At 46.7% G+C, this 16,226-nt stretch overlaps 1 protein-coding gene across 4 annotated transcripts in view; it reads right to left on the reverse strand.

Moving 5' to 3' along the window:
* Positions 1-3,419: 3,419 nt before the first annotated feature.
* Positions 3,420-16,226, reverse strand: part of CD151 (CD151 molecule (Raph blood group)) — a 32,452-nt gene continuing 19,645 nt past the window's right edge. For all 4 annotated transcript variants that reach the window (XM_058852164.1, XM_058852173.1, XM_058852155.1 and 1 more), the window contains 6 exons: positions 15,454-15,645; positions 10,847-10,921; positions 8,296-8,400; positions 7,306-7,461; positions 6,336-6,422; positions 3,420-5,577 (listed from right to left, as the gene is read on the reverse strand). In XM_058852164.1, the coding sequence (XP_058708147.1) occupies positions 5,518-5,577; positions 6,336-6,422; positions 7,306-7,461; positions 8,296-8,400; positions 10,847-10,921; positions 15,454-15,645 (675 nt within the window). In that variant the 3' untranslated portion in view covers positions 3,420-5,517. The remainder of the gene's footprint in view (positions 5,578-6,335; positions 6,423-7,305; positions 7,462-8,295; positions 8,401-10,846; positions 10,922-15,453; positions 15,646-16,226) is intronic.

Below are 16,226 nucleotides of genomic sequence, written 5' to 3' on the forward strand. Positions count from 1 at the left end.
GGAAATAAATTATTATGTTGATCATGTTTGTGCAACGATGATGGAAGACAGGTGGAAAACACAAGGACAAAATGTGAAGTAGCCTGGGATATCTTAGACAGTTGGGCACATTTAAATGGGACAAGATTTAATTTAGGTGAATATAAAACAGGTCTTGATGATGCTCATTATATAACAAAGGAATAACATGCAAGAGAAGAACCACAAGAGCTAGGTGTGGAGGAACATGCCTTCACATGCCATTTTGTAGTGACATTAGCTGTTATTTCAGGTTGGAGGGAACTGAGCTGACATCCTCTGGGAGTGAAGACAGCAGCTGAAGTCCAAAACCTGAGCCTGCTGCCTCACATTTCAGGTCATCACTACTGAATTCTGCATCCCAAAATGGGCAGCAAGGAATCAAAGCATGTGGAACGACATGAGAAAGCAACTAGTCACTTAAGACTGCTTGAGAGGGTAAAAATGTGATTAAACAGGAAGCTCTTCCAGGAACTGAGGAAGAAGGAGAAGGGAACCAGGACTCTGGAAGGATCAAGCACATTTTTCTGGTGTCAGACTTCTGGGATAAAGGGGTTCCAGCCTTTCTGGGCAAAATAAGAAATACAAACCTCACCTGTAAGGGTTTTGGTGTGCAATGGAAATCCTCCAGTGTGGCAGGAGATCTAGAGATGCAGATACACACAGATAGGGTCAAAGCTATAAAGCATCACCCCACACCTCTGCACTCCAGTGTCAGTGCCTGCTTTGGTTGTCTCTGACCCCAGGGGTGCAAGGGGCTCAGTGTGACCCTCACGCTGCCCCCATGGCTGCCAGGGACACATGTCACAGCTGTCAAAGTCACATCTGGGACTGCAGGGGGGCAGGGTTGGCTGTTGCTGTCCCAGTGCAGGGACAGAGCAGCCGATGCCAGGATCAGGCCTGCCAGGGCACGGGGCTCTCCCTACAGTCCATGTGGGTAGAAACTGCTCTTCTCTTGTCAGCAACACAGATCACTACACAGAAAAATGAAACCTGGAAATGCTTTATGCTCAGCAGCTCATTTTTGCAGAAAGGAGCATAATCAGAAGACAGAAAGCTACTGATCCTGATGGCCTCGGCCCCTGCAGCTTCCTTTCTGCTAACACCAGCAGCCGGAACACAGGAGCAGCCTCCTTTGCGGAGCATTAAGAGGACTTCAGAACCCCAGAATGGTGCACTTGGAATGATGCTGGAATGAGTCACTGAATGCATTTGGGGGGGCATCAGCATCCTTGCTGCTCATATGATATGATTACAGCTCGTCTGAGAGCACTACGCTGCCTCCCCACAAGGAATTTGTCATCTTTGAAAGCACCACATGAATCTGCTTCCCCTTGCCTCCGTGGCCAGCTGGGAAAGGAGAGAGCATTCCCCTTAGCCTTTCCCAAGCAGGCTGTTATTTGTCCTATCTCACCAGGGAGGAGAGTATCACTGCCTGAGCCGTGATTTTCTCTCCACTGCTGCAGCCGTGCTCAGTCCCAGCCCAGGAAAACAAGGACATTACAATCACCACTGAAAGGAGGCTTCATAAATGGCAAAAGAAAGGGGCACCAAGGCCTCCCTAGGGAGAAAAATTCCCCCCAGTTAAATGGCAGGAGAAGAAAGGGCATGTCTGTGAACTGTTCGCGGTTAGAAGCAGCCTTGCAGGGGGGTGTAACATACTCATCTTGTTTGAAACCTGTTGAAAACACTGACTGCCCAAAGCTGGACTCTTGCAGAAACTGCTTACGACTACAGCTGTTCTCCCTTTTACTCCTGAGCAAACCGTGCTGACCCACCTGGCCACCCCAGGAGCGCAGACCCTGGGCTAAGCGCTGCAAAGGGCAATTAGCACGGCCGAAATCTCCAGGTCCAAGGTGAGACAAGCCTGTGCTGCTGTCTCAAGAGAGGGGGAAGCACCCAAGAGAGCTGAGGCAGTGGGGATGCTGTAAAATGGCAGCTGCACCTTGATCACGAACACTGCAGAAGCCCTTCCAAAGAGAAAGAGAAGTCGCTTTAAAGCAATAGTTTCATGCTTAGAAACTGCTCCAGACGTCACAGACACACCACGACAGTATTGCAGAAAGGGTGTTAATTCCCCTCTGGGGGTGGGAGAGGGTGGCTCTGGCCACACTGCACTCCTAAGGACACAGGGGAACAGGACAGCCCTTCCTTCTCCGTTTTGCTCCACCTTCACCTCACTTCTGGAAATGGTGCTTGGGAGGAGGTCCCATAAGCGTACAGTGTCACATTGCTGTCCTACCCGTGCATCCCGGGAATGCAGAGCAGCCCCGCAGCGGGGCACTGGCAGCGGCCACTCCCGAGCCAGCCGTGTGTGTCTGCCCTGCACAGGCAAACTCAAAACCTCAGCTCAGAGCCGAGGGCAGGCCAGGTCCAGCTGTCAGCCTGTCCTGCGTGAGCAGCCCGCTGCTGCCGCCGGAGAACCGGGGCCATCGCTGGGGCTGGAAGGCGCGGCGCTCCCTTCCCGTGCGGCATTCCCGGGGCTGGGACACCGCCGTGTCCCCATCGCCACCGCGCGGCCGCGGGCGGGGACAGCGCCAGCACCGGGCACCCCCACCCTACAGCCCCAGGCTCACGATGGAAAACCGCATTGGTCTGCTCCCGCTTTCTGATCTGCCCCTGGTCAGGTCCAAATCCCATGCAGGTTCCAAGAGGACACATTTATACCCCTGTGGAAGCTAATAATACACTAATAACTACCAATAGTAATAAATCTGCTATTCATTCTAATGAATAATCATAGTTTTAGGTTGCAAGATTATGCCACTGCATCCTAGAACATAATACGGTAAATAGAATTTAATAGATCCCAACAATAGAACTTTTTTTAATTGTATTAATAGCTAATACCAACACTAAAAATGCTAATGCTTACAGGAGATTGTAATAAGCACTAATAAAATAAATGAATACTACTAATTAATAATAAATATAAATAAAGCTAATAACCACCCTTGTCACTACCCTGACGGGACAGAGGGCAAATGATGGGTGACGCCACTGGGTGACCCTGAGGTCTTAGGCTCTGCTGGACTGCACGGGTGGGTTTTGATCCATTACCCCAAACTGCCCCTTCTGATTAGGCCCAAGCTCAAAATAATTAACCCCTGTGTTCTCATTTGACCCCTTCATCAATGATCAGAGCCTCAAATGCCCTCCAGTAACCCCTGTGACCTGAGGTTCTGCACCCTGAGCTCTCAGCGGGGAGCAGCCTGCAGCACCCCACAGCAGCTCACCATAACCAGGCTGGCAAGAGCAAGGATGTGAAGCAGCCTCTCCCCCAGTTTCCTTCCCTGCCTGGTCCCTCCATTCATCTTCTTGGAGTTGGCTCCTCAGCAGCAGGATCCGAGCAAGGCAGAGAACTCACCTGGCTCATCAGTTGTGCCACACACACTCAGTACAGAGACTTAAGCTTTATTTTTCTATTGGCCAGCAACTTAAACTGGGTTAAAAAAAACCAAAAGCCATGAATATTGTTACACAGAGAAAAAGTATAAAACAACTCTGTTTTTTTTAACAACAAGCCAACTTACTGTTTATGTCTCATTCTTCCTGGCCTCTCCCAACCCTGTAGAATGTGTTTGAAGGGAATGGGCAAAGGCAGCTATGAAGATATGCTTAAGAAATCAGAAATATTGCTTCAAGCAACATGCTCAATATTTTCCTCTTAGTTAGTAGTCAATACTTGTTAAGGAACTTTACTATAAAACAAGAAATAATTTAGAGATTTCTCCTTTAGATCATTACAGAATAATTTAGATGTCTTTCCTCTCCTTCTTACTGTTGTAGAACCAAGGATACACCTCAGTTCCTCCACCTCTCTTTCTGCATTAGTTGAGGATTATTTCTTAGGACTGATAATGGAGGAGTTTCAGATTGACCTGCTCTGAATTTTAATATGTCACTCTTTAGCTCCAGTCCACGATTTCTGCTCTGTGAACCAAAACCCCCACGATGCTGCAAGACCCTTTACTGGTCTGGTTGATTCTGCTTATGTTGGCTGCCTCCTGCCAGGGACAGGGCTCAGCCAGCACTGCTGAAAGGCCAGAAGAGGGATGAAATTTATTTATGAAGGTCTGAGCTTGTCTTCACTGCTCAGAAACACCACACTCCCCTTTCTGCTGCTTCATGAGTGTAACAGGCATAGCAGGAAGGAGGGAACAAGACATCCTGTGAATCCAGGCTATGATCCTGCTGGCACCAAGTCCATGGCAATGTCTCTGTCCTGGATGTATCCAGGATCCCAATGCAGAGACAATATTTAATTAAAACCTGTTCCTCAGCAGCGAACAGCTCACCCAGCACTGCCAATTTACCAACTACACTGGGGCAACTGGTTGAAACTGACTCTCCTGACTTTCTTGGCAGTAATCAGTAAGGTGAGCTTCCAGACAAAGCCAGAAAACCTTCAGCTTAATTTGTTAAAAAATTAATAAGCTCTTTGGAGGCTGAAAAACACTGGTATATATCAATTTCCTGCCAAGGGAAGCAAACCCAGAGGTTTTAGTAAGAAAAATCAAACCAAGGGAACCTTTCAACATGTAACAGATGAAAAAGGTATTTCCACTAACTGAGCAGGCCAAAGGGTAGCAAGATATGGGAGACCCACACAAAGACCAGTTCTTCACCAAACCTCATCAGGAGATAGGGAAGTGAAAGGAAGAGTCCTCATTCATGCTGGAAACCAGTCAATAAAACAGACTAGACCCAAAAAAAGGCAGTCCATCATCTTTGCTCCAGAGCTGCTGGGAAGCAAAAGGCCTCTTGTGGCTCCGAATGGCACTGCGTTGGAGGAGACTTCATGGAAGAGGAGCAAGAACTTCTGAGAAATCCTAAGGCACCCACAACATCTTGGCAATATGCGTGTCACACCTCGACTTCAGCTGCACCAAGTTGTGCTCCCAGTTGGCTTGGCACATAGCTCCTGCCCCCAGTAAGCAGGCAGGCATCCTCTCTGGTGAAGAACAGCTGTGTTAGGACATTGGTGCACACTTGGGAGGAGGGAGAGAGAGAAATCTTCCATGTAGGAGAAACTCAGCTCTGGCTGCAGCTCAGTGCAGAACCATCATCTGTCCTCACAGTCAATGCCCAGTACTGCTGAGAAGTCACTTCTCAGGAGAGCAAACCATGACTCTTGTACAGCATCCTGATAGCTTCATGTTGGCTTGGGAAAAGCCTCAAGGGAAACGGCCTTGGATAAATCTTGCTTTGTAGTTATATCAAGGGACTGTTGTGCTAAAGCTTCTAGCAGAAGATCCACAGCTCTTTTGTTTCTTGACACTGAAGAGGACCCGCTGAACCCACAGCTGCCTTGTACACAGAAGGAGGGTGACTTTCCCCAGAGGGGCAGGTAAGGCAGTGTGTGGTTCTGAAGGCATTCAATTACAGAGCCAAGTCCTCAAGTTGCAGACACTTTGGTGGTGGTGGTGGTGGAGGGTGGTCAGGTTGGCAGGTGCTAAGGGAAGTGGCAGAGGGGGAGCGACAGAGCTCTCACAGCTATTAATATGGTTCTGACTTTAAACTCTTGTACAAGCAGCAGGTGAAAATCATCCCAAAGATCTACAGTGTAAAGGGAAGAAAGAAATACATGAAAACCACAGAATGGATGCAGTGCAGTCAGCAACTTGCAAACTAACAGTTCAGACCCACACTGGACTGTCAGCCAGCTCCTGCCTAGGGATAACACACTCCAGCTTGCAATAGGCAGCAGGAAAAAACAATCTGTGCTAATCCTTGTAATTAACCACCAGTAGCTTCCTGAGGTCTAATGTGGCTGCTTGCCAAAACAAAAGGGAAGATGAGGAATTCCCAGACACATCTGCATCATGAAAAAACAATATCCTGTGCCTTCCTCTCTTAAAATGAGAATGCAAGACATTCACATGCTACACCTTTATTCATCACCCTCTCACAAATCATCTTAGACCCACAGAGCTATTCCTCAACATGACACAGCTGAAAGAAAAATTCTGGATAACTTGAGATAATCCTTAGGATCCCGGGTGGGAATGTCCCTGCTGCGTGGCGGGCAGTTTCGGGACACAGCCACAGGAGGGCTTCCTCGGGCTGCCGAGGCATGGCCTCCCATAGTCCCGGAGCACAAGTCCTCCCCGGCCCTGCAGGATACGCGGGGAATTCACCAGACTGGCACAAATGCTTTTGCTTTGGACCTGGTGAATCCTTGGGTCGCCGAAGTACCTGGTAACTTCTCATTGCCACGCAGGGAAGAGCAATAAAACATCTTTTTTCCATCCCTCAGCTCAGGAGTTCCTTCAATTTCTGCCCAACACCCCAAAACTCCTCTCAGCCCTTTTTACCTGCACACAAGCAATGCTGATGCCCACTGCCCCGATAATTTTCAGATGCTCTTGAATGAAGTTTTCCAGCTTGGTAATGCAACCACTCTGCAGGGTGAAAGGAAGAACATGGAAAATCAGCTTCATTTTAACCTCTTGTCCACTTTAATCCAGTGTTTGTGACCCTTGAAAGCAGCACTTGATAAAGTGGTGTCTGTGGGCAATCTCTTCCCCCAATATCTCTGGAAAACCAACCAGATGATGTGAACTGCATCATGCCTGGTATTGCTCAGGACCAACTGGCTCAAGAACCTCTGAATATACCCAAGGTGGCTGCTGGAAGTTCAGGAGAAATGCAGAACTGACCATATCGCACACAGAGTGCCATTCTTCTCTCAGGTATATGGGAGAAAGATTTCCTCACTCACTGCCTAGCTCCCACCTGGAAGGGATGTTTACTCCTGTGAGACCAAAAGGCCAAGGAAATGCTGCTAAGTGCATCCAGTACCAACAACCCTAACATAACTGAAGCCTCTTAAAAGTAAATTCTTCCCACTGCTATTTGTTACAGCAGTGAGTTTTAGTGTGAACCTGGAAAGCCAGCTCTGTCTGCCTCTGCCTCACAACTGTCTATCAAGGACCAGAAGTAGCTCCATTTGCACCTCATGGAGTGATTCCAGCCACAGGAAGTTGTGTCCAATGTAAGATTTGCATCCAAATCTCTTGCCAGAACCAACAACCTCTCTTGCTTCCCACCATAACTAATGTACCCAGTGGTAACAAACTTAATTATTTTCCTGTAGGTCTACATATTAAACAACAGCCTACAGAGCTGAACACTCAGCTAAAGAACTGAATTCTACATTCTCAGGAATGCTACTGACTTTGAAGCCTACTGACAGTTTGCAGTAATAACCCAACACCATCACTCCCTGCCCACCTCCTTTGCACACTTAGTGACAGGTGCCTCTGAAGCCCTTCTGCTCTTTACCTCCTTGTAGATGTTGGAAGGATGGTCCCTTCTGCCACACAGGTCAGTGATGGTCTTACAGCAGCTGTCTGGGACTTTCCTCCCACTGGCCTCTGAAGATTTGATCCACACGCTGTCGGCCCAGTCCGTGTAGTTGTTGCTCCCACAGCACTTGAACTGCACACACAGAGGGCAAAGGCTGAGCCTGTGGGCACTGCACCCTTCTTCTCCCTCCAGCCTCCTACACCAAGCCCTGAGCTTTACACTCCTTTGGAGACACTCCAGCCATCTCGTGGGCTTGGTTTTTATATAATTATTTGTTATTTTTGTGTTAAGAGTTCCCCAAATGGCCATTTAAATATCAAGTTGATCCATCCTTCAGCAGCTGTGACTTTTGTTTACTGCTGGGACAAACTGTAACCAGAGTGCACCTGCAGCTGCCTCAGCTCATAACTGCGTGTTAATGATGGCAACAGGATAAGTTTAATTACCAGTTACCATCACAAATGCACCTGCTATGGCACTATGCAAAGAGTAGTCCCTGTGCTTTGAAAATGCCTATGCACAAGGGCCTTTTCTGTGGGAAAACGTGTCAGAACTGTGGCAGCCCTAACCTGAACCACCCCTGAGCCAGGCACAGCAAGAAACAGTGGCAGGAGAGCTCTTCTTTCATTACATCTTGCTCTCTAGAGTACTGAAAAGCTTAATGAAAAATGTCAGCCATTTCTCCAAAGCTTTGAACTGGGAAAGTAGAAGCAGCTGTCAGAGTGACTTGGCAGCTCCAGTTCACGAAGAGCAGTTCAGATATCATTTCCCCAGTGCTATTGGTCATGCAATTCTGCCAGTTGCTTGGCTCAGGCCCTGCACCTCACCCAGCTTTGTCTTGAATCAGAACATACACTCAGCATACAGAAGAAATACCTGCAGGCTGGACGTCAAGAGATGCCTTTTGTGTGCTTGGTTTTAAGCCCTGAAGTTGCATTAACTCTCTCTGCCTCCAGAGACACCCACCTCCTGCTGCAGTTTGTCCACTGCACTGGTAACACTTTCTTCTCCCTCCTTCCGGTACTTCTGGGTCATGGTGTTCTTCAAATTTTGCTTCAGCTCCAGGCTCAGCTAAATGGAAGAGACAAATGGGATAAAATCACAAGGCAAACTCACTCCTCAGAAACCCCTGCATGCATTCCACTGCCTGTGCTGCAAGAGGAGGACCTAGTGGATGCTACAGCTTCCTTCAAGATCATCTTCCAAGGCTGGACTGGACAGACTTATTTCCAAATGATTACAGATCAGGCCTCTGTTTTAATAACTGCAGGGAGGTACTTTGGGATCAAATTTTAACCTGTGTTACACATCCCCACATGGCTTCTCACCTTGAATATTTAAGATTGCCAAGACATGCCTGCAATGAAAGGGAATACAAAAGTGTGCCTGCTTAAACGTGAATATGCCTGTGAGACCATAGTCTTCCTCTAAAGCCTTTAAAAAAATACTAAAAACTCTATTTTTGTGAAAAATACTAATCACTCTGTCCAGTAGCAGGAAGAAGTCAGAGTACTTGGCATGATGGACTGAATCCATATAGACCAAAAAGCTCTTGTATCATCTTGAAAAAGGATGCCACAGGAGGGGATTGTGTGATTGCAAAAATCACTGCAAGGCCTTTCTTGCTAATAGAGAGACAAAGTCTGATTTTGCAAGAGCAGAATTTCTGAAAGCATCATCATAAACCACTGGCATGTTCAAGTGATTGGATTCAAACACTTATTCCTATGGAGACTCTTTTAACCTAGCCGAATTCTTCTCACCCTTTGGTGACAGCCAAAGAGCCACATCCTTTTTTTTTGTTATCCTGGTTGCATCTCTTTTTGTTTTTTTCATACTGGTTCATGCAGCAACACTGCTTTTAGTCCAACACCTTTGAAATTCCAGGTTTCCTATACCAATAAACAATGGCAACATGCATTTTAGATGGGGTCAATGGAATGAACAGCTGAGCAACCTCTTTATATACCTTTTATTCCACATAATAAGTAGTAAATGAGAGGTCAAACATCTGGTTATGTTAAACTGTGGAAAATACAGTCTGGTGTTTATTCTCCCTTTGAAACACTGCTTTCTCAAATCCCATGTGTCAGATGGGGACAACACCTACCTCCCAAGAGATGATATGAGGTCCCCTTCATTAATATTTGCAAAATGTTTTGAGATCTTGGGCTGGGAAGTTCTATGGAAATGCAAATTAGCATAATATAAAGAAAAGAAAAGGTTCAGCAACTAGAAGGCAGAAGCAAATAAAGAGCAGAGTCCATTAGCAGAATTATTACTTGGGAGAAAAGCAGTTACCTGCAGGCTCACGGGGAAGTACTGCAGCATGGAACAGAGATAAAGAACCAGTTTAGACACGCACATGCAAACCTTAGATACCAAAGCAAGGGCTGAAATAAAAAGGTGGCAAACAGAACAAGCAGCCTGCAACCAAGAGAGAAGCTGGATTTATCAGCCAGAGGACAAAGGGATGTGCAGCTGTTGATCAGAGATGCACTCAAATGATCTAAAGCACGCAAGGGTACAGTTCTGAATATGCTGTCCCTTATTTCAACCCAGGGATCAGCTCCTCTTCATCTATTGTCACATATGAACCTCATGCCTTTGCACAGATGGATGGACAGATCCTGGCTCCCTGCCATGCCTGCCAGGATTGATCTTTTCCTGTTAAATATGCATATTCATACCCCAGATCCCTCCTGGCAGGAGCCAGCACAGTTCTTTGGCTCCTTGCAAACCACCAGTGCCCATCCAAGGCAAAGCACAGAAGGTCCAAGAGAAAATGGAATGGCAAGGAGTCCTGGCAATGAAGTCAACAAGATGGGATGTTCAGATGCTTTTCAGACAGCCATTTGATAACAATCCTAATTTGCCACTTCCAATCAATTTCCAGACATGAGAGCAACTTTGCAGGCTTTTTGTGCCTTGGTGGTTAAACTCCCTTTGAAAGCGAAGTGATGAATTAAGCTCTGCTCTCAGCAACTGCAAGAAGTGCCAAGCCAGACCTGCAGCTGTTGTGAGCCTGTCCTGTTTCTGCAGCCCCTCAGCTGTACTGCTTAAGTAAAGCTCTCAAAAAGTTCTTGACCTGAAAGGACCTCTCAGCTGGTCCACTCATTACCTTTCCTGGAGGCAGCAGGAACTATGTCCTGAACACACTACAGTGGCACTCACGTGGTTTCAGTTGCTTGCGCTGTGCCTTGAAGGCTGTTAGCAGAGATCCTAGATCTACACAGCCTCAAAAACTGTCTTCCACAAGGGTCTACAGAAAAACAGGGCACAAAGTGCACTACAGGAAGGAGCTGAGCAGCAGGGCTGAGCAGCCCCTTGGAGTAATGACCACCACTTTGTCAAAAGCAATAAATAATCCAAGGTCTTTTGTATATGGAGGGGAGTGAGTAGGTGAACCACAGACCTATGTCCCAAGCATACATGACAAATTTTGGCTGGAAAATGGGATGATACCAAGCTGTTCTCTCTCCCTTGTTTGAGTCTCCAAGGACTAATGTCCACTCACCTGTTGGTAGTAGATATAGGCCAGGATTCCTGCAATGATCTCCAGGAGAAAGATGCATAGCAACAATATGAAGTACTGTAAAATATAGGGAAAAAGACATTAGAACTGAACATAAGGAGATGCCAAGCAGCAGCTTTTCTTCACCTGTTAAAATGCCTGACTCTGTCTTCACCAATGCTTTTCTGCAGCAGTGTTCAAAAGCAGGGGCTGGGATTAAGACTCCAATAGGGTAGGAAAGGAACAATCCCCCAGATTAATAAAAAAACACCAAACCACAGAACAACTGAAGACAAGCAGCAGCAAGCACAAGTTTAACTCATAGAGCCAGAGGGATATAGAGAATGGAAAAGTGCAGGCAACCAAGATAATATCACTGTACAAAAGAAAGTGGTTGCTAGATAACCTAATGACTACTCAGTATCATAGAAAATATCTGATTCTGACATCAATACAAAAAAAAATTAAACTTTTGCTTGTTTTGACATTGTTTAGGGCATTTCACCAAGTTACTAAGGAGCAACGTATGTTATAAAGATGATTCAATAAAGCCACACAGGGCCCATTTCACCAAATACACAGCACAGCAGCTAAGCATAAAGCATCATTTGTGCTCCCAGTGACTCCTGCAGGGCTCAGCCATAGGCTGAGGGGCACTGTTGAAGTGGATGGACTTCAGCACTGATTCACAGTCATCGCTGGGTCTGTGTGCTCCTGAGCTGGGATCAAGATGGAAAAGCTCAGCATCTCAAAACCAAAGTGAGGAGAACTCTTAGAAGACTAATAGGAGAACATGAATATTTCTTAAAAGGACTTAGTGGCAATGAAGTGAAAAGGGTAAGCCCTGCTTACCACTAAGAGAATCAAATGGGCAGTACAGAAAACTGTTTGGGAGTCCTGTTCTATTCACAAGCAAGTAAGAAAGCCAAACCCACGAGGAGTATGTGCAGTGGATTAAAAGGACTAGGCAGGCCTGAAGAACCAGGATGATGCGTCCACTTTCTGCTTAGGGTCCAAGACAGCTTTTCAGGGAGGACCCGTCTCCTGACAAACAGCCCCTGCCTTGCTCATGGTCAGCAATTAACAGTTTCTTTACAGATCCACGCTGTTCTGTGACTGCTATTAAATTAATCTTTCTCTAGATAAAGCTGGAGAGACCCCAGTTCCACCCAAAATAAGGACTCAAGCTAAGTTCCTGTAAGAGCCGGCTTCTCCAGGACAGAACAAACAAAATATTTCCCATTTTCTGATTTACCCTCAACCTTAAGAAAGGTCTATGACCAAGAGATTAAGCAAATGGCTCCCTACAAATGTAACTCGACATCAAACCTGCACAAAAAAGGACAGTGAAGACTTGGACACAGCAAGGATGCCTTCTGTGTAATCCCCACCGTGTACTCTTTTCACTAAGTATTTCCCAGCGCCTTCTGCAGGAGTGAAAATGACACAAACACTCAGGCTTCCTGTTTCACCCCTGCTGGGCTTCAGCAGCTGCAAGGGAAGGACAGCTGGGTTTTATCTGCAAACCGGGCTTTAATCTGAGCGCACAATCTCGGCCTTTCACTCCCCCACCCCAGGCTCTCCCCCGCAGCGATCCGACCGTCTCTGCAGCCGCCTGTACAAGGTACCCATTCATCCCAGGGCAATGAGTCACCCACTGGAGTGCAGGATAGCTAAAGGCTGCTCCCAGCACTCCCAGGAGATTGAAAAGGGACAAGAAAGGGTTTGCAGGCCTTGACACAACAGCTGGCTCTCTTTTGTTGGGACCTTCTTATGCCTTAACTGACCTGACATCATTTCTCTGCCAAGGAGGGGCAGGAGGATGGCAGGATGCTGAGAACAACCAATGGACTGGAAAGCTTATTTATTTTTCCTTGCTCTGTGTGATGTCAGATGCATTCAGGTAGAGCTAAAGCTATGTCACCACAAGATCTCTGCTCACTCTGCTGGCTTACAATGGATAGAAACAAACACGTATCCAGCAGACCTTAACAAATCTGAGTCACAAGTAAAACCTTGTGAGGGAAGTTAGTGCATCTACCACCCATGAACCCAACCTGTCCCTGCTGTTACACTCCACCATTATCTTACCCTCATCGTTCCCTCAGGGCCACTTCTAAGTATCATGTTGATATAGGGGAGCAGCAGCTTTCACTCTGGACACACACAGAGCTCAGGGCTGCTCTCCCTCATCCTCAGCTGTAGCTGCAGGGCTTTCTTAGAGGTCTGCTATGGGAGGAGGAGGCCAGCTCTGGCATGGAACTGTAAGGACATGCCCTACTTGTCCTTACAGACAAGTCAGAAATGTGTGATCACCAGAAGCTCTCTAGCAAACACATCTGGACCTGGGTGGGCTCTAAGCAAAATTTACCCTGGCTCTGGCTCCAAGGCAGAGTCAGGGCTATTGGGTGTCTCCTCAAGACCTACAGAGTCTAAATTGCTTCCATCCAGTTTTGAGGGAGGTACCAAGTGTTGTGTTTTATCTGAATAACACAAAAAATGGTTCAACCCACTTATAACCCAAATAATTATCTGGAGACATCTTTCTACTACCTGAAAAAGAGATAGATAGCAATGATACTCCTAAATCAACAACCTCACTTCAGTGGGAGGGTTCCAGGCTGAAATGCAGCAGGAACAGAAATCCTAACCCATGTGTGCTCCATTCTCCCTGTCCAACGTAGCTGACTAGAAAAGGCAGTGTGTGAGGGGAGAGGCCTGAAGAAAGTCACCTTCTCTCTTTATAAGCAAGGTCTCCTATTTGACATGTCTTTCCCTGGGACTCCTGTTGCATTTTGACTGAAGTATCATATAATAGCGGTCTGTGTCCTTGTAAAGAGCTGGATTGCAGCATCACAGCCAGCCAGGCTGCAGATCCACTGCCTTGCCTGCTCAAGGAACCATAGAAATTCCACCTCTGCTGCCCAAGCCTCAGCACAGCACATGGTTAAGGAAGGCCAGTAAGAAATGACAAAAAAGTAGCACAGCTGTGAGTGATGAGCAATGAAATACTATGAAAAGCCTTGAAGTGGGATCATAAAACACAGTTACATATAAGGCAGAAAAAAAATTCACAGCTTCCCAACATTTCAAGAGAAAAACTAAAAACCAGATATGCATTTTACAATCAGCATCCAAAGCTGTCAGTAGTTGATTTTTAAAAGCACCAAGACAGCACTGGGGAGAGCAGAGCTCTGTGCTGCTTATTCTGCTCCCTCCCATATTTACATGGGTCTCTTGTTCAGAGGGAAAGTGGGACCGGCTGGCACAGCCCTGGGGGTGACTGTGAAGCTGTCAGGATTACTGTCTGAGCTCAGAGCTGGCAGAGGACCCCAGCCAGGCTCACCCAGCCCTGGCAAGCACAGCCCTGTCTCAGATTACTCAGGGCAACCAAAGCAGAGCATAAGCAAGATGAGACAATAGGTCTGTCACAACCAGCCACTCCGAAAGGACGCGTGGTGTAAGGAGACAGAGTGACCTTTTATTCCCAAGAGACAATTATTAGTTTTCTATGGCAGAATAACAAAGAAAACCCCACTGGATTTTTATACGTAGCTTCTGGCTGAGGGAAAAGACAAAGGGAGATCTCTTTGGCATGGAGAGTCAGTGAAGCAAGGCCAAAACCAACTGCTACAGACCAAGAGCCCACTGAACAAGCATCAGCAATGCACTCACTGTGTCTCCCTCTGTATTTATTGTCCCTCCCTGCCTTACTCTGCCTCTCAGAGGGATTATCAGATCTGCACAGCAGTGAAGCATCAGGCTTGCTCACAACTCGTATTTCTGCTCCTCTATCCAAACTAAAGAGGAGAAATGGGGTTGGTCAGGTAAACGAGGATATGCAAAAGGAGGAGCTGGTGGCTGAAGTATCTTTTTCTGTACCTGTGAAAGCATGGAGCCACTGATTGTTATTTTAGTCACTGCGCTCAGCACTGCAGCCCAGACACTAAAACGGACTGCTGCCACACTCCAGACTGAAAGGCAGATTTGAGAAGGAGCAAGCAAATTAGAAACCTCATGGCTGGTAAAAAACTTCAGTGTAGGTGGGTGAGCAGGGAGCTCAAGAAGTAATATAGAGAAAGCTGTAAAAGAAGCAGGAGATTATCAAAACAGCATGGCTCTTTTTTGTGGAAGCAAGACTGAAGTAATTGTTTTGCAACTGAAGAAAATATTGAAAATGTTCTGATCTTTGACAACCAAGTGAAAAAGTATATTAATCTGGCTTGAACCTAATGTCATTAAAAGCTAGTTTTGTTACAGGTCTCTCATATTTTCCTCCCTCTTTCTATTTTCCCAAACAGAATATAGAATGGGCAAGGAAGAAAGATGAGACTAAAGCTACAAGATTTTGTTTTGAATATTTTCAAACAGATGTTCTCACACAAAGCATAGGTATTACATCTACACTTTTTACTCTTGAACCATGCAGCACATTCTTTGCGTGGATGAAAGAAAATGCTCTGCAGTAAAACCTGTCCCCTGGGACATGGACAGCACTGCTGTCAGGAGCTAGAGACCTTAGTGATATTTGCTCTATGACAAACACATGAGGCTGGTGCACAACACAACCAAGATGCTTCCCCCAAATAAAACAAACAAGCAGAACTCACCACTCTTAGCAAATTCCGCCGCTCTTTGAAGGTGGCACAGCACCCAAGGATGCCAGTGACCATGACCACCACCCCAGCCACCACCAGGATGTAAGCAGTTGCAGAGTATGTGCTGGAGGAGAGCAGGCTGATGTAGTCACTCTTCTCAGCCAGGGTCCAGATGCCCACTGCCATCACAGCCCCACCAGCCAGCTGGGGAGAGAGAGAAGCAAGCAAATGAAGGGTGTTTGAGGCATGAACTTCCTCACCTCCCAGAGCAACTGGACAGGGACAGCAGGATGTACCACAGCTCCAGCAGCTAGCCAAAGATGATCCACATTAAAGGATGGACTCACTGGGACTGGAGCAGGTCCTGAGCTTCAAGGCACCCAGCTCAGCACCCCAGGCAGCCTGAGATGGAAGCTATCTAAACCATCTATGTCTGTCAGCAGTTCATACGCAGACCAGAGTCTTCCCTAATGTTTCCACACTGGGTTTTGGGCAAATAAAACATGTCAAATTGTAACATGTTGGTCATGGGTGGGGAGACAAAGAATCCACGACTGGTGCTCCAGGTGCTCTTGAGACAAACAGCCTCATTTATTATTCAGAACTCACTTAAATACTCAATTCAAATTTCCCAGGCTAGACAGCCATTGGCTGATACTTCTCTCCCTGCCCAGCATCCTGGCCAGTGGTGTGCAGTGGTTCAGACATGAATTAGGCTAGCTAAAAATTAGATTTGTGTTATGGCTAGACCAGATCCACATTATGGCTAGACCCACCCTGTCCAG

The sequence above is a fragment of the Poecile atricapillus genome, chromosome 1 (genome assembly GCF_030490865.1).
Source record: "Poecile atricapillus isolate bPoeAtr1 chromosome 1, bPoeAtr1.hap1, whole genome shotgun sequence".
Classification (NCBI taxonomy): domain Eukaryota; kingdom Metazoa; phylum Chordata; class Aves; order Passeriformes; family Paridae; genus Poecile; species Poecile atricapillus.